Raw genomic sequence first — 23419 nt, 5'->3', positions numbered from 1 at the left:
CTGTGGACTGTGGTTGACCGTTGAATAGGTACTGAAATAATCACTTATCACAGATCTGTGGAATTTTGTGGAAATAATAAATGAACTCAACTGTGAACTGACAACTCGGAGACTGACAATAAATATATTTTTGTGGCTGTATGTTGTGTGAACTGTGAATAAGTGATTCCGATTTTCATGTAAACTTGGAATTTGGAAAGTAACACATTACCTTTATTTACTGCAATAAACAAGTATTAAAATATATGAAACCGCATTCTCCGTTTTTATGTACTTAATTGTATGCAAAAAATAAACATAAATTGATAATTTTGCGGTTCATTACAAATAAACTATTTGCTACTTATATTAAAACATTCAGGAATATTTTGTTCGAACTTTACGTGGGCAAATAGAAATACAAAGAATCTAGAGAATGTCTAGTGCAGATAGGATCGATTTTGAAATGGAGGTAGAAGTGGAAAGTGCGTCGTCAGGACCATCGGTGGATGTTCCTAACCCTACCTCACCAGCTGCGCCTCCACCGGGAACAAACAAAAGCGTCGTAGTCACTACTGCTACTTCTGGCTCTGTTACAGTATCTTTACATCCATTAGTTATTATGAATGTATCAGAACATTGGACTCGTTTAAGGGCTCAGGAGGGCTCACCTCAGACAGGTTAGTTTTACTGTTTATGCAAATATAAAAACTTAAATACATTTTAATCTATACTAATATTATACACTACACAAAAAAATGTCTTTCGCTGGGGAAACACTTGCTCAGATGAGTTTGTACTGTCATGTGGGCTAAGACAGGGAGGTCTGACATCTCCTCTCTTATTTAATATGTATGTTAATCAGCTGATCGAGGAGCTCAGCGAGACCGGTGTCGGCTGCTACATCGATGGTATTTGTATGAATAACCTCAGCTATGCTGACGACATGGTCTTGCTGAGCCCCTCGGTCGGCGCGCTCCGTAAGCTCCTCACCATCTGTGAAAATTACGCTGAAAGGTATCACCTTGTCTATAACAGTATATTAAATCAATAATCGGTTGCTATGCTTTTTGGCGCAACCTCTAAGAATATCCATTTGCCTGTTTACCTGTATAACCAGCCGCTCAAATTGCACGCCTCATAAGCGAAGCGTTGAGGTGGGTACTACTGTCACTTCGCGCAAAACATCTGATTTTTCAAACTTAAAATGTCTTTATGTATCATACATTGCACTTGTAAGATAATACATACACACACATATTAAGAAAAAACACTATTTTTAACATTCATGATATTTTTGATGTCATTTTTGTTATTTAAACTAGTTAAAAAACAGTTTAAAAAAGTTCTGTCTTGGACGTCCGTGTGTCTGTATGTGCGGATCCTTTTTCTTGTTAACACGATAGCGACCGAAATACTTTACTAATCGAGTCTTTTTTTTTCTCTTACGCTTGAGTATGCTCAGGAATAGAACCCTTTCATTTTTCAGGGTCTGATTCGATGTGGTTTAATTGTTATTAAATAAACAAAAATAATAATTAATAAATATTTATTAAAAAAAAATTATGAGGCGTGCACTTTTGGACTTTCCAAATTATTTGTTAATTCTTTCCGCTACCTGGGACATATAGTTTCGTATGATCTGACAGATGACCTCGATATAGACAGAGAGAGGCGTTCTCTGGCTGCGCGCGCGAACATGATCGGAAGAAAGTTTAATAAGTGCGAAAGAAATGCAAAAATATTACTATTCAAAGCTTATTGCACCGCTCTATATACTCCACAACTGTGGACAAGGTATAAAAAAGAAAATTATCGAATTTTTAGGGTACAATACAATGATTCGTTCCGAATTTTATTCAAATTACCGCGTTGGTGTAGCATGTTCGCGGAAGCCCGCGTGCCGGTTCTCGATGCATTGATCAGGCATCGCGCGGATCTTAGTCGTCCATTAATGTACATAATAATTCAATAAAGGATATTTTATTTTATTTTATTTATAAAGAGGAAAGGTTTGTATGTATTATGTATGTATGTATGTATGTATGGTTTTCACGCATAAACTACTGGACCGATTTTGATGAAATTTGGCTCAGATAATCTTTAGACCCTGAGAAAAAACATAGGCATACCTTTCATTGCAAAATATGTACCACGGGCGAAGCCGGGGCGGACCGCTAGTTTAATATATTTTTACCTATTGCAGTTGTTGGAGCGCTCATAGGAAAACAAAAAGGAAGGAATATTGAAGTAATGAATTCATTTGAACTTGTGTTCAGCGTGCTTGATGGAGATATTATTATTGACAGGGATTATTACAATTTAAAGGAAGAACAGTGTAAGTTTGACCTATTAATATTTACATGATAATTTTCAGTAGCTTCTCTCTTGGAATTTGTAGTAACAATGATTTAACATTTTTATGTGCCACTATTTATTCCATATTCATTGTTTCAGTTAAACAAGTGTTTTCTGATATGGATTTCCTAGGATGGTACACAACAGGAGAGACACCTACAGAGAGAGACATCGCTGTACATCGTCAGATCTGTGATATAAATGAATGTCCTGTTATGTTGATGCTCAATCCTGCTGGTAGAAATGGAGATGTAAGTTTTATCACACTTTTCACTTAACTTGCCATTCTGGATATATCCTTACTACTAATATTATAAATGTGAAAGTTTTGTGAGGATGTGTGTGTGTGTGCTAGCCACAGGCGGAAAGCACATAATTTAATTAAAACAAACCAATAATACTCATGTCTAGTTAAAAATATTTTTATGGACAACTAAATAATTAATCCTAATCATAAAAGTGCTTTTCAATGAGGGGTAAGTAAAAGAACTGGTTTTTGGAAAGATGCTATCAAAGTAATTGTAAATTACTAATAATGGTAGGTATGCTTTACATTTTTCGTTATTTATTTACAGCAATTACCAGTGGTACTATATGAGTCAGTAATTGATGTTGTCAACGGTAGAGCTACAATGCTTCTTGCACCACTCACATACACCTTAGCTGCGGAAGAAGCCGAGAGGATTGGAGTGGATCATGTTGCCAGAGTGTCTTCAGGAGAAGCAGCATTCAACAGTTTAGGTAAATAACAGCGTGAAATCTACACAGTGTGTCAGTGAAATTATTTGATTGTTAAAACTTGGTTTATGACTTTATTCTTACAAGGAAATAGAAATTTAGATTTATATCAATGTTCATTCAATAAAAACCCTTGTGAGAAGAATAATTTTGAACTTGGCCTTTTTATGTATGTATTGCTTCATTTTATTTCATACTTATCCTATCTGGTCCTGTTTAACTAACTCTCTCCACAGTCCACAAACTATTTTAGATTTTATCCCTAAACTTTAGCATATTAATAAACAACTTATACTTTTAATAATAATAAATAGTGAAGACTGAAGGCACTGTGTATAAACCAAAAAGGTCTTGCTTTATACAGCATGCCAATGAGAAAACAACATTGTTATTTTATTTTTTTACTAATTTATGCAATATTACAGTTGCGGAACACTTGACCGCGCAGAGGTCGGCTATAAAGATGTTAGTGTCGCGTGTGCGCGCGGTGCTCGCGACGGTGCGTGCGATACGCGACGGCACGCTGCCGCCGCGCCCCGCGCTGCTGCGGGAGGCGAGGGCGCTGTCCAACCGCCTGCCGTTGCTCACTTCACAGCAGTTTAGAACGCACTTTTATAATGTAAGTAATGCGTAATCTGTCACTTTAAAATTCCATTCTGAATAGCTGTCTAATTTTGTATTTAACAGATACTTCAGAGATGCACTCTCGTGCACCGTGCACTCGGCGCACATGTGTGTATGAAATCTAAATCGGTATCAAGACAATACTAATCAATTTTCGCCTTAATTCATATTAAATATGCAAATTACTATTTAAAGGCATAATATCATATCCACCCACACACATATACACGTACGCATATACACACACACACACTCTCAATACTTAAAATGGCAATTATTTGTTTAAAATATATATATTTCTTTTTTGTTGCTCTGTTATGTAATATGATGAAAGAGATTGAGCCTCACAACACAGGGGATCCTAGTGTGGGGTTCAATGCAACATATGTAACAATATTATGTAAAAAATTTTTGAAACAAATAAAGAAATTTTTATTTTTTATTTATTTATATTTATAGTTATAGGATGATATATTTATTTTTAGCAATGCAACGATGTGGCGCTCATGACTTACTTGGGTACAATAACGAAGGGCTGCAATGCGATCAACCAGCTGGTGAACAGGTTCAACGTAATGTACGACAGACAGGGCATGGGGCGCCGCATGAGAGGACTCTTCTTTTAGGGTGGACGCTAATAACTTACTGTTTCTTGTACATATAGATAGGCTGTGTTTAATGTTACAGGGTTTCGCAAATGAGACATGTTAATGATTTTAAAAGTGGCCATATGATAACTCATTAAGTTTATAGTGCATGCTAATGCACCTAGTGGTTTACATAGTAAAGAATCACCAGGTATAAAGATCAATCAGTACACATATCTGACATCAACATTATGTGAAGTCCACAATCTACTTAGCTTCCACAACTCATTTTAGAGGTACATTTTCAAAATATTAAGTTGATTGTGAAACCCTGTCTTAGAATATGATCTTAGCAAAAGCTTTTAAACATCTCTGCGGTTACCAATAATGTGACAAAAAAATAAAAAAAGAATACTTGTAATCTTTTTTTGTTTTTTTCAATTTCTTTTATTTTTATATATTTACGATCTTACGAGATTATTACGTCTATACTTAAAACGTGTCCGTTGCAAGTTAGGTTACATCGAAGTGCAATGATGTTACAATAATTTTAATAACATTTTTTATTCTCAGAATATAAAAATAAGCGACTGATAAAACAACTGCGATCAATTGAAATTTGTTTCCTGTCATGTCTAATAAATATTAAAAATGATTAAGATTGTTTTATTTGAATCTATATTTTCACTAGTTTTATAAAGCGAAACAATTTTACCAGATTGATATAAATTAATTCTAAAACAGCTGGAATCATAATACTTTTCAAAAAATATGTTATGAGATAATATTTTTATAAACGAGGTAATTATTGTAAACAATGTAATAAAGGAAATGGATAAAATAAAAATGTTTTGATGCATTGATTTATTTTGCATTGTATTACAAACGATTACATAAAATTATTAAAGTTTGGACACATTGAGAACCATGCTATGGAAGACCTTTATATGAAGTCTGTACATTTATATTCACAATTATATAGGTATAATAATTCATCATTGTATGACCTAGCCCATGTTCTTTGGTTTATGTATGTTTTTTTTTATTAAAAGACTGTGTACACAAACTTTAATTTGATAAGTATTACAGAGTATCAACTGACTTTTCCATTATTTTTAATTATTTAACAATAAGGGCTTTATACCTTTTAAATGTGCTACAAAAGTATTTATCGTGCACTGTGATGACGATGTTTTACACTTTTATATATTATGTATCATTTAATTTTACATAAGTACCTATTTATTATTTGTATAAAAATATCTTAAGTTTGAGGTAAACTTAATATTGCTTTTGAGTATAAGTACAAGTATTATTATAACTTTAACGAACACGCTAATAATTAATTATAAGCAATAGTTTTAATATCATGTACTTATAATAATTTATATGTTTACAAAAACCAATATTTATGTTACCTTCATTAATTATTATGTATCCATGTAATGGCTTTAATATTCATAAATGCATCGAAACCATAAACAAATTACTCCAAATATTTTTAAAGGATATAATATTATGTAAATGGAAGTAATTCATACCGCATTCATACTGCTTACTTATCCGGTACTTATTATTTCCACGGGTATTCTATTATTATCTATTTTGACAATTTCGAAATAGGTGTGGATATTTTCCTTGATACAGATATAGGTATAGGTTTAAGCTTTACGCCCATTGCGGTAACAAAGAACTGTTTTTAAATTATTTTCTATAAATTCTGACTAGATTACATTTCAAACATGTATTAGGCTTTAAGTTTAAATGAAATAAATTACAGGGACACACATCCAAAATTATTATTCATTTAAATATGAATAACATTGTATTGTGTCTTAATATGATTAATTTGGAGCAAAATATAATTTTTATTTATGATTGTAATCTTTAGTAATCATCAGGTATCTTTTCAATACCAATAAGTTCGTCGAAAAGTGTGTGGTTGTCCGGTATAACGTGATGTTCATGAAGAAATTGCCGCGCAAATTTGAGCACGGCCCGGGCAAGTTGTCCGACTGTCCACTTCCGGTCGACCAGCACCCTCACTAATGTATCCAGCTGGGAAGTAAAGGTAACGGTTTTAGTCCATTCTACGAGATATTTAATTGTGCTAAACAGGAGTTTTGCATAATTTGTGCAACTAGCTACAGTCACAGATATATTATAATATAATAAGTATTGTAGTATATTATTATTAGTATGTGTAAGTACTAAACTAGTGCTATTGGTATACATTTTATAATATATCTCTTATGAAATATTCGGACTTTTAATAGTTACCTTAAACAATTTTTCATTTCCAAAGGTGTAATAGAAAACCGCGGGTACTCCCGCGACGCTAGCCGCCATCCATTGCAGCAAGAGCTTTAGTTGCGGGTGTCCGCGCTGTCGCCGCCCACAGCCCCAGTTCCCAGTCGCAACCGGCTTGCATGAACCACCGGACACTATTTTGTTCGCCAGCTCGTTTAACTAAAAGTACGTTATTTTTATTTTATTTGAAAATATTATTTGCCCATTTTACGAGGAAGACATATGTATACAGGGTGTCCCAAAAAGTAGTGATGAACGAAAGCTGGGAGGTAGAGGACCAAGAGGGCTATCCGAATCTCCCCCATGTGTGTTATGCGATTTTTCGTATTTTCGGAGTTATTACATTTTTTTCAATTTTTCATCTATCGCCGAGTACGGTGAGGTTTTTATTTATGGTGACGTGAATTATTGCGCTAGATGCTTGATTTTTTTTGTATGCTAAGCTGAAACATAGGCCAATTCAGTATGGTAACATTTACTATCGTTAGATCTTCGAATGGAATAAAAAAATAATTAAATGCCAACAAGATAAAATTACCCCGTATGTTCATAACTTCAAGGGCTCATAAAAAAATAAAATCACATAAAAAAGGTTTTCCATTTGGCTTTTAAAAACTTGCTCTATCGATCAGGTAGCTACCCTAAAAATTTCATTTCATTATTCTGAAGGCTTCAATCGAAAAATTGAAATCTAAATGTGGTAAGTGGAAAATTTTTATTAACATGATGATCATTAAAACCAATAAATAGGTGTTAAATTACCAGAATTTTTTTAAAATAGCCCCGCTGTTGCTCAATGCAAGTGTGACATCACCGTAAAAAGTTGTTTTTTTAATGTCTGAATTCTCTTTTATCATTTTTAATGGTTTCTTCTGCAACTATGAATTTCCGGGTTATTTCGTCCAAATTGTGGCATTCTCTCAAGTGGCCGAGGTCTTTTTAGTATCCCCATTAAAACAAATCAATGGGGTTTAGGTCGAGGGACCGTGGAGGCCAGGCTTTAAAGCAGGCATCACCGGCGCATGCGCAGGCTGCAACGAGCAATCCATCTTTCAGAGTATTTTTGCCCTTTAGCCTGGCCTCCACGGTCTCCGGACATAAACCTTATTGAATTTTTTCCGTGGGAATACTACAAAGACGAGAGACTGCCACAATTTGGACAAAATAACCCGGAAATTCATAGTTGCAGAATCAACCATTAAAAATGATAAAAGCATTCAGACATTAAAAAGACAACTTTTTACGGTGATGTCGCACTTGCATTGAGCAACAGCGGGGCTTTTTTAAAAAAATTCTGGTAATTTAGCACCTATTTATTGGTTTTAATGATCATCATGTTAATAAAAATTTTCCACTTACCACATTTAGATTTCAATTTTTCGATTGAAGCCTTCAGAATAATAAAATGAAATTTTTAGGGCAGCTACCTGATCGATAGAGCAAGTTTTTAAAAGCCAAATGGAAAACCTTTTTTATGTGATTTTATTTTTTTATGAGCCCTTGAAGTTATGAACATACTGGGTAATTTTATCTTTCTTGGCATTTAATTATTTTTTTATTCCATTCGAAGATCTAACGATAGTAAATGTTACCATACTGAATTGGCCTATGTTTCAGCTTAGCATACAAAAAAAATCAAGCATCTAGCGCAATAATTCACGTCACCATAAATAAAAACCTCACCGTACTCGGCGATAGATGAAAAATTGAAAAAAATGTAATAACTCCGAAAATACGAAAAATCGCATAACACACATGGGGGTGATTCGGATAGCCCTCTTGGTCCTCTACCTCCCAGCTTTCGTTCATCACTACTTTTTGGGACACCCTGTATATGCTTGATACAATATAACATATTTTTTATTATGTTAATCATAAATTATATTACATAATAACACACTGTAAATAAATTACTTTCTATGTATTATGTTCAATTCCTCTTAAGATCTGTTTGTATGTTGAAGATGATCTGTTTAAAATTAACTTAGTTCATGCCACAAGTAAGGGGTACAAATTACAATATGCACATTGTTATAAATTAGTTTTCGAATTGCAAGAAAGTCTTGAAAGAGTTGCTCTTTTCTATTCAACTGAATAGAAAATAATGAAAATCAAGATAGGAAAAGAGAATCTGTTATTATATTTTTATATATATTTTATTACATCAGGTAGGTATAGAGAGTAGGTTTTATTTTTTAGTATTATTATTAACTACTCGTGTCAGGAAGTAATAAGGCACAAAATCAATTTTACTAATGTTGCTGTTTTATTGCAATGAATTACGAATACGTGGATTGATTTAGCATTAGCTAATAATAATGAAATTTTGCTATGGCCTGGCGTATATTCTGAATGATGTGCAGTTTTAATGTTACGTACAAAATGCATTAGTATGTAGTGTTTAAAATAAATTTAATAATTAATTAGCGACAGACACTAGCAAGTCTGACCTTCGATTTCTTTATTTTAATCGTAACAGGTTCACATTCAACTGTTTCTTCTATTGTTTCGACAATCATATTTACTACCCAATTGAGTCTTTTCTTTCTAACACTAGGATTTGATATTTGTGTTGCAGTCGTCTCTGTTGAGGAACTAAAAGATCTTGAGCAATTACTGTTTAGGTCTTTCTCGGTAATTGCATTTTCCATCTCCTTAGTCTGTATTATCTCCTCTGGTATCGATTCTTTTACTTTACGTCTCTGTCAAAATATCAGAATCTATCAAATTCGTTCGTTGTGATGGAGATAGGTACACACATATTGTATTATGTTTTGTTTTGTGACTAAAGTTTCAGATTTTTATCAAAATACCCTATTTGTAACGTCGACACTGTATTTACATTCATTAAAAACATTCAGCTTTCAGTTAAACATAAAGAAACAAGCACAAATGTACATTGCTTTAAAATATCTATTTTACTACAAATTAGTTTCCAAGTTAGTGCCATAAGAGAGAATACGTGCTTACATAAAGTGGCATATGAAAATGGAGGTATTACCAAATGTGCAGCAAGACGATGTCGATGACGCGCCAGCTCTAGTGACAAAGAGCGTGCTGCCAGAGCTAGTCTTCGAGGGGCTATCCTTTCGCGAGTATCTCTTCCGTACAATTCCGCTGCTTCAGCCCCTGCAGATCCTACTCCGGCAGCTCCACTCGCCATCGATTCACTTAGTGTTCGTTTCAGCAGTGATCCAGCAAACCTAGTGATTTATAAATATTCTTGGTTAGGGAGCCAGGTGCAAATTTGGTTAACTATTTCCTCTCAAGAGATAATTCGTCAGGCGCATGAGAGTATAGTATTATAAAGCCTCGTGAACGTCAGCTGGCGCTCGGTTGGGGGGGTGAGCGGTTGTAGCCTCCCACGCACATAGGAAAAAAAATACATTCATTCATTCATTTCCTCTCAGCTAAAAATTTGTCAAATTGTAGCTAACCCAATATCTCAACGAAAAAAAATAGTCAGCTGGTTACAACATGGTGTATTATACGTCAGCTGGTGTCTCGAACATGAAAGTTAAATTTAAAGAAAAATTTATTTTCCGTTATTTCCTCTCAAACAAAAATTTACCTGATGATAGCTTATATGTAACTGTGGATAAATATATATGTCAGCTGGCTGTATCTTGGTGGAAAAACCGTCAGCTGATACGGGAGGCTACAACCGCTCTTCCCCCCAACCGAGCTCCAGCTGACGTTCACGAGGCTTCATAATACTATACTTTGATGCATTTTACTAATTACCGCTTGAGAGGAACTTGGTCATAAAATCTGCTGCTGGCTCCCGGACCATCTAGTTTATCGCTTGGGCACAAAAACTTCAATTTTGTTTTGGATAGTTTTGGTTACATACCGTATGACTGCTAAATCCCTCGAGTCTAATTCACGGTTTTTATTTTCGGCAGTTTCGTTATCAGCAATAGGGTCATTTAACCATTGATTAAACTGTTCGTAAACTTCTTCTAATTCAGATCTGTAACGTTAAATGGTTATTATTTTACATAATTTATTTCAACTAGAGTTTGCAGTTTTATAAATGAGTAACTTACGTGTATTCCGTGCTAAAACTGTATTTAGAGCTATTGCCAGTCTCTTTCCTAGATAGTAGACGTCGTATAGGTTTATAACCATTTTCTAAAGTTTCTTCTTCAGTTAATACAAAGCCGACGGAGCCACCACGTTTTACCCTGTTATTAAGAATGGTTGGAAATACTTTATTCTCCTTGAATCAATGGTTTATATAATTATGGTTGTAATAAGGCATATTTTCGATCCTGTTAACTTAAGTAAAAATAATCACCTGATATCGTTATCATTAACACCTGCGCCGGATATACTGACGCCAACTGCATAACTAGAACTGTCGGTGGACCAATCGCCCGTAGTACTGGTGGTGCAAGAGTTTTCTGCTTCTCTTTTAAGGGCTTCTCGAAGACGGGAAGCAAAACTTAATCTTCTTTCTTCGGTGGATAATTCCTTTGAATATTGGAATGAATTTGGCCGACCACTTTCTCCTCGTCCTTCATCTTCACTTCCACCTGTGTTTTTTATAATTACAGTGATAGTACACTTTGAAAACGAATAATAATACAAATCAAAGATTTACCATCATCAAAGCTATTGTTGGCACTGTGATATTCATCATCGCTTGAGTTACAACTCGAATAGAGGCTATCCTCTTGAGTTTCAGCAGTAGGCAGTCCGGAAGTTCTAGTTACAGGCAAACATTCTCCAGAAGATCCTAGGACTATAAACCTTCCTCTTCGGTTGTTTAATGTTTCGGTGTCAGGAGACAACCAACATTTTTTCTTTTGCATTTCAACACCTAAAGATTAATGTTATAAACTTGAATCAGATGTGCTTTTTTAATATACTCATTACTCAGTACATATTATATTATGTTAATTTTAGTAGGTTTAGAAGTGTACTAACTTGGATCGTTTAGGTTTAATGTTGCTGCGCAGTAATTTTGCGGAGATGGACTTCGACTGTTAAGACTATTTATTGTACTGCAGGAAGACGCTTGTTTTATCATTACAGTTGCCTCTACTTCTGGTGGTGTGTGACTAAAGGACTCTCCTTAAAATGTAACAACATATCTATATAAGTTTTATATGAGTGGTTTCGTGCAGAAATTTAAATATGTTTAGAATGGGTTATACCAATAGGTGATAATCTTCGTTCATGTTTTTGATTGTCACGACACTTCGTTGGAGATTGTTGAAAGGCTAAAAGACTTTTATTCAATTCTCGTAATACGTTGTCTTCCTCCCACTGTCCTAAAGGAAGAGCACTATAATCTTCTGCATCCATTAAACACACAGTTACCTAAAATAAACAAATGAAAAAAAAATAATGAAATAGCATACACAGCACTATATTTACTGTGAGAATTTTTAAAGTTTTACCGTTTTGGGTTCATTGAGTAATTCTACATTAGATTTTGACTTTTTGTCACTTATACGACTAAACATTCTAACACCCTCTATTTTTAAAACTTCGTTGTCTTCTAATGCTTCTACGGACAGCATCGCTGGCAGGAGTTCAGGCATCATGAACATCGATAATGATTCCTGTAATTATAAAACAAATTCTTTATACGGGCTGCAATTGAGGCATAAAATACAGTTTTGTTTATATCATTATTAACCTGGGATTCACCATCTATAAGCACATCTCCGCCTATTCTGCTGGATGCAAAACATACTCTGATGGCATCGTCGTTTTCACATCTCTCAGGTCTACCTTCATGTCTTATCATGAGCTTACATAGTGGAAGCGTACACTCCAACCAGTCTTCTATAGTTAACCACTGTTTTGAAGTCATTACCTGACAAGTTCGGATATAAAAAATAACATTTTATTAAAGTTTGATATACTCTTATTGATGCAGTTATATAGACAAAAGAAAATACGAACTTTACCTGTCTACTTAGTTTAATAGATCCCTCATTGGAATTTTTATCGAGCCATTCAAAATAATGTAAAAGGCTTATTAATTTACTCCGTTGAGATTTTCTGCAATTCAGTCAATTAATTACCAAACATTTTTTTATATATTTGTTAGCACGCAATTAATCGTACTTATTAAAAATCGTACCTGTGTAAATTCTTAAAAAAATGCGTAAAATTGAAGTCTTGTAATGTTGGATGTGTTTTGAGCGTTCTTTTCGGAAATGTTGAAAAAAAGGCGTGAGCGATAAGGGAGGACAAAAAATTATAATCGAGTTCTGTAACATCACCTGAAATTATAAAATAGAATTTTGAATGTATAGCAAGCATCTATATGTAATTAAATATTAAATATTTCTTAAACTAGGTATAAAATAAAAAACGTACTTTGTTGTTGTAGACTAAACATAAGTCCTTTCGGTGGACGCCACTTTTTAAGATGCAGTGCTCTATTCACCATAATTCTTATTGTGTTATCCAAAAAACTTCTGCGTTCCTCATCATCCAGTTCTTGATCTAAAAATTGCTCCAAACATTTTAAAAGGTCTGGATCTTTAATGTCGTCATCAGGATCTATTCCAATGCTGTAATATATAATTAAAATGTGTTCAAATTTAAATCGTTACAGCTAGTGATCGGTAGCTCGTAATTAGATGAATTAAAATTTCAATTTATTGTTTTCGTTATAATAGGCTTCATGTATCTCTGAATAGTTACGACAACATCATGTTATGTGTAACATGATGTTGAAATATCATATAAAATTTATACATATACCTATATAATAATACTATATAAATACTTACTTGCACATATCGTGAATTTTGAGCATACTGGCCGTTAGTTTTGCAGGAGAAGAAGCTACGAGCAAATGCTTTAAGTGACGTTGAACAGAAGTCCACCAAGGAAGGTCGCAGGGTAACATAACAAGCGCCATTCTGAAAAAATATTAATTATAAAAATTTACTAGATAATTCAAATACCTATTACAAAAAGATATTCAATCTTTTTTATTGACAGGACACATTAAAAAAATCTCTGCATGAACGCATCCATTCCATCTAAATATGACAATTATGAAAGCTGTCAATGTCATATTCTACAGTCAAAGTCCGCAAAGTCCAAATTCCAAACCAAAAATGTCATCAATGATCATTATCAAAACAAAGGTTATTTCATAAATAAGGCTCTTTTTTATAAAAAAATATACAAATATATTAAGTATGTGAAGTTGATACGGATTTTCCGATTATGTAAGCATCTATATCTTGAACTAATTTATATCATACATGTTTATAAATTAAAGTTTTTGAAAATTATTTCATTTACGTACATTAAAAAATACAATTCCAAGTATTTTTTACATAAGTTGATAAGATTAAGTATATAAATAGATGCGATAAATACTTGCGTCAAACTAAAAAGGTATCGACTTAACTCATCGCGCAGTATCAAAGTACAAATACGACAAAGGTCATATGATCATGCAGTTAAAAACAAAAATATTAAAAACTTTAATATTAGGTGCCCCTGCGTCGGGGAAGGGGACGATATCGTCTCGAATAGTAAAGAAATATGGATTTGAACACGTTTCTAGTGGGGACAAATTGCGAGACCACATAGAGAAGCAAACTGAACTAGGTAAAGAAGTTAAAGGTTATTTAAACGACGGTAGACTGGTTCCTGATGACGTTATGATTAAATTTATGGTATCAGAACTGAAGAAAGTGGAAAACCGGTCATGGCTTTTGGATGGTTTTCCAAGAACAGTGGCTCAAGCTAATGCATTGTGGGAAGTGCAGCCTGTTGACATAGTACTCAATCTGGTAGTGCCCTTTGATGTAATTATTGACAGAGTTAAGAGTAGATGGGTTCATTTAGCATCTGGCCGAGTCTACAATATTGGATTTAACACACCTAAAGTAATGGGTAAAGATGATGTCACTGGAGAAGATTTGATACAAAGGCCAGATGACAAACCGGAAGCTGTTAAGAAACGATTGAAAATCTATGAAAGTATGACAAAGCCTGTGATAGACTTTTATAAGTCAAAGGGTATTATTAAAAATTTTGAAGGTAGGACATCTGATGAAATATGGCCTATGATAATTAAATATTTAGATCCATTAGTGAAACAGTAATAATATAATCTGCACAAGAAATAAGCTACAATATTATTATACACTTTTAAATGAATTTGAGGCAAAGTGACAAATCCGTTTACAATAATTTTTAGAACTTTTACTTTGATAGTTATGTATTCAATCAATGTCTTCCAATAATATTAGGTATCAACAAATAAGTCTTACTAGTATACCTATTGAAAAATATATGTGTACTTAATGTTAAAATTAGATCCTAGTCATTTATTAGTAACTTTTCCTGTTGTAGCACAAATATTTAATTTATATAAATATTGTTTAATACTATACCAACTATAAATTATGACAGCTATAAGTATACAAATATTTAGTATGTATTATAACCCTCTGCTTGTGTTCATCCTTTTGTTTCCCTGCTAAACTTTACTGTTAAAATGGGAACTGTAAAATATTTTATTAATGATTTCAAATCTAATGTAGTTTGTTATTTAATTGTAAGAAATAATTAATAGTAGGTAGTAGATATGCATTATAATGTACCTAAAAATGAAGAGAAAACAAAGATGATCATGATATTAAATAGATCATTTTGTTGTTTGCATACCAATAAATTGCTTATTGAAATATACTTGTATATGTTAGGTGTTTATAAATCCAAAGATATGTATACGAAATTTTGAGAATTTGCATCTGTGCCTTATAGAAATAATTTAATATTAAAAGAAAACTGTTTGTTAAGAATAATTTAAGGGTTGAAAACTATCCAATGTAATGTATATGTCGCAGGCAAATTGTATAATCTCGCGGCTCGCCGTTTACAAATGCTCGGCATTTTTTAATATGCTGAGGATTTACTTTTTCCAAAATTCTACAAAAACGCGGTCGCGAGCCGACGGAGCCGCAATTCGTGGGGCTCCTATTTCTGTGTAGTTTTAAAAAACACGAACCTAACCTAACCCACCCCCTTAGCCAAACGAAAAATTTCTGATTACAAATTCTCGACATATTACAAAATGCCGAGCTTTTGTAAACGGCGAAATAATACAATTTGCCTGCGACATATATATTTTCACCCTATTTTACTGTGCTCAAAATATTATTTAATTAGATGTTATATCAGTGTTACTCTTTTGCATAATTATTATGTTGTTTCTGTTATAATATTGTTATTGAATGAGTTAATAAATATTTGGAAAAAAGGATCGCCTATTTATTATTTACCTACTACTATTTAAAATGTTGCCTGTATAATGTATATAACTATATAGTATATACCAAATTATTTCCAATTACTTAAATTGGTGCACGTAATTAAAAAAAAATATTTTTACTATCATACCTAATCTTACTATTATTTTTATTATAACAAATAACGTAGTATATTATGTAGAATCCTCTAGTGGCACATCATAATAGTTTTTCTATCTAGAAATACTGAAATTTATTCAAAAAAGTACCAAAATTATTCAAGCTAGGTTAATAAAAAGAAATGCGCGTTATTCTAATATTATCTATAAATTGTAAAAATAGTATTTCTTTAGTTTTTGTATTCCTTAAACGCTCATCTGATAAATTTGTAAAATTTCCACATTTAACAAATGGTCAACCTATTTATATTACCTATTTGTTTCGACAAACATTATTTTTATAAGAAAAATTTCAAATTTCCTCAAATTTAAATGAAACCACAAAATAAGCACCACCTTTCAAATATAAAAGAGAATTTTCAAAATCTGTTCACCCAGTCGAAGGTTTAGAGATAACAAACCCAAATAAAATATATAATATTATCATTTATGCTATGTAGAGACTTACTGTGCATGTTTTTTTTGAAATGTATACTACTTGTTTACTATTGTAAAATGCTTCTGGACGCTCTTTTATAGTGTTCCTTAAGTATCAAGTAATAAGACCTAATTCATTAATTCCTTCAACTAATGTTAAATTATCTAGGACATGGTTCACTGGACTATTTGTGACTCTCACGTCAGTGGCCATTGACACTTTGAGATCACCACTCCAAACCAAAAAGGGAAGTGTGTCAAGGAGAAATGACAAAAATTCTGCATTATCAGTAATTCACAAGCGTTGAAAAAAATATTTACTTACTTTTCACGTTTTCCCTATAAATAAAGAAGCACAGACGAAGAAAGCACTAAAACAACACTAGATTCACTGTCGCTTTGCGACTATTCGTTTTTTGCGAACTTTTTTCATTGTCTGCGAAGGAGTCCATGTAATTTGTATTCATACAAATTGTTAATACTTTTTAGACAGAAATAGTATGAGTAGTAAAAATGGGAGCCGGTTGCGGGCGACGTGAGCGCGCGAACCCCGGCTATTTTTAGCAGCTTTCGTGCATCGCCACTGAAATTAGATTGTAAATAAAAATCATGGATAACAGGAGGTACACTTGTAGGTACTGTCTAATTTAAAAATTTCAAGGGTTCTGACATGATAAAGGAATCTAAATATTCTTCAGTGATTTAGGTAGTTACTTAATATTATTTGTAAAATACTTTTTAAACGTATTATATTGGAACGCGTAAATTTATTACACTTAAACTATTTCAATTTCAGAAATAGAACATTTTGTCTGTTAAATACGAAATAACACTTTAATTGCAGTTAAACCGAATGAAGGGGTTAAACCGTGGACGCACTGCAAAACTTGTAGCAGCATAAAGTTTTTAGGTTATATACTGAACGTACGTAGATACTTTTATTGTAATAACGTGCAGTCTGAATCTCGTCTGAAACCGTACTGACGCTGACTTTCACTGGGGGGCAGCTACCCCAGTAGGTTGTCGCACCCTCCACCCGCTGAGTGACGTCATTGGCGCCGCGTCATGACCTACGCCGTACTCCCCCATCCCCATCTCGTTGTGAAATGTGCTCGACGTGGAATATAATATCTTATACCCTTTCATGACGTCAACGATGATAATTAAAACCTTCATTTGTGTAAGAACGTAACACGTAGTACGCAGATTATGAGGAATATCAAACATTGATCATTGATTTTATTAAAATAAATAATAACAAATTTGATATTTGTTTCATCTGTGGAATTCTTATTATAGATTCACTTGTAAAATAGGTACAACGATTTCGATTTTCATTGAAATTTTAATAGTTTTTAAACTTATAATTAACTTAAAAACCTAATGTGAAGATATTCACGCATGCTCCGTAGACGTTTACTGTATGTATATGTATAATACGATTTATACCCCTGATCAAAATTCGAAGTGCTGCTCATTATTTCTGTTATCCTAGTATTCAAGACGCCCTATGAATTTTGTTGCCGCCCTATGGCGTAATTTTGGGCGGGTTTGGGCGGAGTAAACTCTATTCTTACCTTGCAACTTAATAAATAAAAACTTTTTGCATAATTTAACAATAAGTTTAATTTATTTATATTGTACTTATATAAGATTTTTTTAATTTTATATTCTCATTATTTACACATTATTTATAATTTTTGTAAATTGTCTTTTATTGTGTTTGTTATTGGAGAATAGCTCAAGAATATTTGCGTTGATAGGGTCAAATCTTTTGTTTATATTGTAATTGATGCATAGATGCAGGTTTATATTATCTATTACTTTTAAGCTTTTACGTATTATAATAGTAGGTATCTAACGCTAACATCTGATAGTATCCATACTAATATTATAAATGCGAAAGTAACTCTGTCTGTCTGTCTGTTACTCAATCACGCCTTAACTACTGAACCAATTTGCATGAAATTTGGTATAGAGATATTTTGATACCCGAGAAAGGACATAGGATAGGTTTTATCCCGGAAATCCTACGGGAACGGGTTTTCCTTTGAAAACGCGAGCGAAGCCGCGGGCGGAAAGCTAGTATAATATAAATAAGAGTGAAACTAAATAATATGTGTCATCATTATTCTTTTATTCAGAATCCTAGAGATAGTCCATTGAGAATAAATAAACGCGACGACAACTAACTAATAATTATGAAGCTAATGTTATCTTTCTTTGAACAGCTCTCCTCTATGTTTTCCTAATACAATCGACCTCTGATTTGGCCTCAGTACCCACGAGGCGCGTGTGTACGACCTCCCTTTAAAGGTCACGTTAAATGTCAAACTTGCTTCAGCAGATAATCGTTTTCATTGTTATATATTGGCAAACGTCATTCCTGTGAAAGTTTACGTGTGGCCTATCTATAAATATGAACTATGATCATTTATAATTAATAAAATGTATGGAAAGAGGCATTAGCCATTGGTTATACAGGGTGTAATCGTTATGTGTGCACAAGCGATTATTCCGTAACTATTGCGATATCAAAAAACTTTAAACATATATCGAGAGTACTTAACCTAATGAGTAAAATGGCCATAATAATTTTTTTTAAAATAAAACGAGAAATAACCAAAAATGTTACATTAAACGCTCCCATACAATTTATTTCCCATACATTTTGTATTCATAGCAGATTTTCGAAGTGATGTCCTCATTGTGCAATACAATGAGGAGGTCTATTTTTAGTTTCTAAATGAACTTCCCTTTTAATTTGCGAAGTAAATAAAGCAGAAAACCAAAAAAAACAAAGAAAAAGCTAAAATTTTTCATATTAAATGTACATGGGATATTCATATCTCATACCAAATGTATAGGAGGGTTTAAAGTTATTTTCTTAGATATTTCTCGTATTATTTAAAAAAAAAATATTATGGCCATTTTACTCATTAGGTTAAGTACTTTCGATATCAGTTTAAAGTTTTTTGATATCTGCAATAGTTACGGAATAATCGCCTGTGCACACTTAACGATTACACCCTGTAAATGAGTTCATGTTTATTGTTATGTTTTACGTTATGGTGAAATCACCGCTTGACTTTTATTACTTGCCTTATAACACAAAAAAAATTCAAACACACATTCATAATTTTTTTTAACTGTATGTTAATCAAGTGAGAGCTATAGTATAGAGCCCAAGTAGAGCAATTAGAAGAATGGTTTATCAGTAAAATTAAATCTTAAAATTATTTGTATCGGTCATTATTATTATAAATATGTAATCGTAATTGAAAAAAGTTAAGCAAATGTGCAAGTTCTAACAAAACGAAATATGTATCATGTTATTCTATGTCGTCGTTACTAGGTTAAGTTGTTGCATTTTTTTGAACTGTCAAATGTTGCCTATTATATTGGCTCGAATATAGTTTGAGTGTATAGAATACATTAACGTCATTTGAAAATTTGTCCCGAACTAACTCATATCGATTTGCAAGTACCCTCACCCTTACATGTAACAACCCCTCTATAGTTGAAGCAAACTATTCCACCTACCGTTGATCCTGCTACCCCATTGCACCAAACTAGTATCTGCGATATGCCCGCGTTCTCTATTATTCCTTGGCTTCAAACATCCCCTCAGTTATTATGTTATCCTAGTACCTTCGTAGCTTTGTATTACGTCTTTGCTTATTTTGATACGTCACCAACTCGTAGACGGGCTACGAACCAGATTACAAAGTTTTAGGTAGTTTTAGTTACGAAGATAGCTAGCAAAAATAGTTGAAAATAATGTTGTATTTAAATGAATTAATTAATAATAATAGGTCATATCATACAATTATCTATAAATTTAAATATACTATATAGATATATTGTAATTAGGATGTTTGTTAAAGGCAAAAAATCCTGAACTCAGCTACAAGCTACGGCGTAGCGTATTTACAAACTATACATAGCCAGAACGCAACCATAGGAAACTGCTCGTGTATACTTTGTAATGCTGTTTTTAAGTTTGTTATTACAAAATATACACGAAGTTTGCGTACTGATCGTGTATACTTTGTAACACGGATGCTTGATTCTTCGTTCCAAACTATACACGATCAGTACGCAAAATATAACTAAATATACCTACTACACCACTTACGCTTGAGCGAAATAATAAACAGGCGTAGGCAATCAAAGACTTGTAAAGCTATATCTATCTACTTTTATTCTTCTTGATTGATTCAGTAAAATATGGAATAAAAATATTATTAGGTGAGCTTAGAAAAATAAATAGGTAACAGATATAAGGGTTACCTATGGGTTAGGTTAGGTCCGTGTTTTTTTTAACTACACAAAAATAGCCGTCGCCTCGCAACCGTCTTCTTCTGGACTTATTAGATTCTTACATTTTAGCACTATTGTCAATTGTAAGTCGTGCAGTATAGTCGGGAACGAAGACACAAGCATCCTCGATACAAAAAAACATACGATCAGTACGCAACATTACATACACAATACACATGCATTTTAATAATAGATTTCAAAACAGCAATACAATAATATAAGCGCGAGCAATGGAAAGACGCCGCGCTTAACTCAAACATACACGATTTAGTCCGCATGCGTACTGGCGCTGTATATTTTGGAGCGCTATTCTTACTTACTTCACTACAAAGTATACGCGAGTACTTGCGTACTGCTGTTGTATAGATTGGAAGAACTTTGTGAAAAAGTTATTTCCAAACTATACGTGATTAGTTTCACACCGTTGCGTACTGGCCTTGTATAGTTTGGAAAGACGCTACGGCGTAGGTACGCGTAACGCGACGTAGGCTATATTGTAGCACTTCCTTCAGAAAAAATCACGTTCTGAATTTATAATAATATTAAAGTTAAATAGTGGTCATATCTATTTAGTATGGATTAGCCTTAGGGATTAGCAATATAAATACAAATCTAACTTTTTGAATATAATTTGGATGACAATTTTGTTTTTTTTAATGAAAATTGTGTTTTGTTTTATCTTAGTGTTTTATTATGAAAAATTAATTACTCAATTTATTTAAGACAACAAAGAAAAGATTTAGAATGTAGGTTAGTAAGTTTTCTATTAAATAAGTTTAGATATTAATATTTGGTAAGCATCACATAAGTATGTAGGTATTTAAATAGGACGAAAAATGTTCTGTTGGAATTTGGATCCTTTTATATCGTCGTATTAGGTGTGTGTTTTATATGTAGCTGTGTAATCTCTAGCTAGCGCTGTTGTTTTACCACACATACACGAAAACTACAACATTTGCAGGATTTAATGGTATCTATGTACTAAGGAAACATAAAGTCTAAGAGATTTGAAGAGACCTATAATTCTAGACTTCTAGATAAAGAGTCTCTCCAAACCTATGTGTTCCCGGTGTAAAAGTACATGGAATCTCTAGACCTTTCAAGTTTCAAGCTGAGCGGATGAAACGTTTTCTCACATTTTCATCGTAATGATAATGAAATAATAATCGATTCATTTGTTTGGAATCTATACTTAACAGTTAATATTATAAAGTTGAAGAGTTTATTTGTTTGTTTGAACGCGCTAATCACAGGTCCGATTTGAAAAATTCTTTCGGTGTTAGATAGTCCATTTATCGAGGAAGGGTTATAGTATATAATATAATCTAGCTAGGTATATATAATCAAGACCAACATGAGCGGAGCACTGCGGGTAAAACCGCGGGGCACAGCTAGTATGAAAATAAAGATTTAGGAATAAATCTTTATTGAGATTGTTTTTAATGTTAAGGGGTTGTCAGGATAAAACTTGCTTTCCTAGTCACATTATTTTGAGAATTTTTATATAAAAAAATGAAAATGAAATATATTTCGTACACACAATTTTCAAATACAGAAAGTGGATGAGTCCTCCTAGTAAGTTTACAAAAACTTGTGTCAGGTGGACCCGCTCTTTCTTAACTAAAGTTTACAAATCTGTTATAAAGAGGAATAAACATGTAGATAATAAAAATATTTAACAAAAAGTTAAATGAATAAGGACGGGATAAGGATTCCAATTTCATTACTCTATGGTTCGTTGTATATTTGACCGAACTTAAAAAATTAAAACAAGAACTGTTAGTATAATAATTTTGCATATAGAAAAATAGTTTTCATTTTAGTGTTATCTTCTCAAAACCACAGATTTCCTGAGTGGGACACTCAACATTCAACACACGAAATTACACATAGTTAATATATTTCTTTTTATGTATAATTTTACTTGATTTTCTTTTTATTTTGTATCTGTGTTTTATTTTAAAGTTTTTTTTATGTGTAATGTGTTACATGTGTATTGAACGGTATTGAATGAAATGTTTTTTCTTTCTTTCTTTCTAATAGTTTTTTATCTTAATAGTTACTTACGTAATATTAATGTTTGCACTAAAATGTTACAAAAATGTTAAAAAATGACAAAATATTAACAGATAATAAAAGCAAAAACGTAATAAAAGCATTCTTTGGTTTTCTATAAAGATAGGATTTTTAATTAATATTAATTATTTAATTTAATAATCCAAAGTTAAATATCAATTATTGGTCTTTATTGATTCATAGAATAAATGTTATAAATATGTGTTAAATATGAGAATTTATTATATTTTATTTCTAAATGTGCTGTAGCAAAATCGCTCTACATTGTAAGGTTTTGACACCCTCTTCGTTTTCTACATTCCTAGTACATTCAACCTCGAGTACAGCTCAGAAAATTACGTCATACATGTTCGACCAATCAGATTGAACTTACCTACGTCATATGCTTCGTTCTCTTTCTAACAATCTAGTTCACGCATACACGAAACTGCTGGATCGATAATGATAGCTCCCCTATCTCGAAAAATCAATACATACCCTGCATTACGTCACTACGTAGTATTGATCGGCACAATCAGTACATTCTCTTGTTTTTGAAACCCTGGTAGATAAGTATGCCGAGAAAATTTTCTGCATTCAAAAAACT

The 23419-nt window shown here is 32.8% G+C and overlaps 3 protein-coding genes across 4 annotated transcripts; 2 read left to right on the top strand and 1 right to left on the bottom strand.

Moving 5' to 3' along the window:
- Positions 1 to 49: 49 nt before the first annotated feature.
- CSN6 (COP9 signalosome subunit 6) lies at positions 50 to 4869 on the top strand. The gene is made up of 6 exons (XM_089714396.1): positions 50 to 659; positions 2186 to 2317; positions 2437 to 2588; positions 2913 to 3078; positions 3501 to 3694; positions 4185 to 4869. Exons 1-6 carry the CDS (start codon positions 416 to 418, stop codon positions 4323 to 4325), a joined length of 1029 nt encoding a protein of 342 aa, XP_089570522.1. The 5' UTR covers positions 50 to 415; the 3' UTR covers positions 4326 to 4869.
- Positions 4870 to 5133: 264 nt separating this feature from the next.
- LOC149489721 (uncharacterized) lies at positions 5134 to 17435 on the bottom strand. 2 transcript variants are annotated; one of them, XM_089714394.1, is made up of 18 exons: positions 17363 to 17433; positions 16760 to 17017; positions 13355 to 13486; positions 12936 to 13132; positions 12697 to 12838; positions 12521 to 12614; positions 12247 to 12426; positions 12005 to 12169; positions 11759 to 11924; positions 11529 to 11675; positions 11203 to 11421; positions 10897 to 11134; positions 10646 to 10783; positions 10450 to 10569; positions 9598 to 9799; positions 9047 to 9298; positions 6567 to 6755; positions 5134 to 6344 (listed from the first exon to the last, which is right to left on the bottom strand). In XM_089714394.1, the coding sequence occupies exons 3-18, from the start codon at positions 13483 to 13485 to the stop codon at positions 6174 to 6176; spliced, it is 2751 nt and encodes a 916-aa protein (XP_089570520.1). In that variant the 5' UTR covers position 13486; positions 16760 to 17017; positions 17363 to 17433; the 3' UTR covers positions 5134 to 6173. The 2 variants fall into 2 exon arrangements, with proteins under 2 accessions (XP_089570520.1, XP_089570521.1); XM_089714395.1 differs by lacking the exon at positions 9047 to 9298 and having other exon boundaries at positions 16760 to 17435.
- On the top strand, positions 13623 to 15843 carry Ak3 (Adenylate kinase 3). The gene has a single exon (XM_089714397.1). The coding sequence runs from the start codon at positions 14027 to 14029 to the stop codon at positions 14687 to 14689; it is 663 nt and encodes a 220-aa protein (XP_089570523.1). The 5' UTR covers positions 13623 to 14026; the 3' UTR covers positions 14690 to 15843.
- Positions 17436 to 23419: the final 5984 nt, after the last annotated feature.

The sequence above is a fragment of the Colias philodice genome, chromosome 3, assembly GCF_061535455.1.
Source record: "Colias philodice isolate Cphi_HAF_F1 chromosome 3, ilColPhil1 Martin Lab GWU primary, whole genome shotgun sequence".
NCBI lineage: Eukaryota > Metazoa > Arthropoda > Insecta > Lepidoptera > Pieridae > Colias > Colias philodice.
Note: the sequence above shows the minus strand (reverse complement) of the source record. Positions and strands in the feature narration are given on the sequence as shown.

Bases quoted from the DNA above. Each gene is read 5' to 3' on its own strand.
- Ak3 (XM_089714397.1), top strand. From the start codon at position 14,027: ATGATCATGCAGTTAAAAACAAAAATATTAAAAACTTTAATATTAGGT.
- CSN6 (XM_089714396.1), top strand. From the start codon at position 416: ATGTCTAGTGCAGATAGGATCGATTTTGAAATGGAGGTAGAAGTGGAA. The intron at 660-2,185 runs GTTAGTTTTACT...TACCTATTGCAG, and splicing joins GGAGGGCTCACCTCAGACAG to TTGTTGGAGCGCTCATAGGA. The intron at 2,589-2,912 runs GTAAGTTTTATC...ATTTATTTACAG, and splicing joins CTGCTGGTAGAAATGGAGAT to CAATTACCAGTGGTACTATA.
- LOC149489721 (XM_089714394.1), bottom strand. From the start codon at position 13,485: ATGGCGCTTGTTATGTTACCCTGCGACCTTCCTTGGTGGACTTCTGTT. The intron at 11,676-11,758 runs GTATAACCCATT...TTACATTTTAAG, and splicing joins ACGAAGATTATCACCTATTG to GAGAGTCCTTTAGTCACACA. The intron at 10,784-10,896 runs GTGATTATTTTT...TCTTAATAACAG, and splicing joins GTTAATGATAACGATATCAG to GGTAAAACGTGGTGGCTCCG.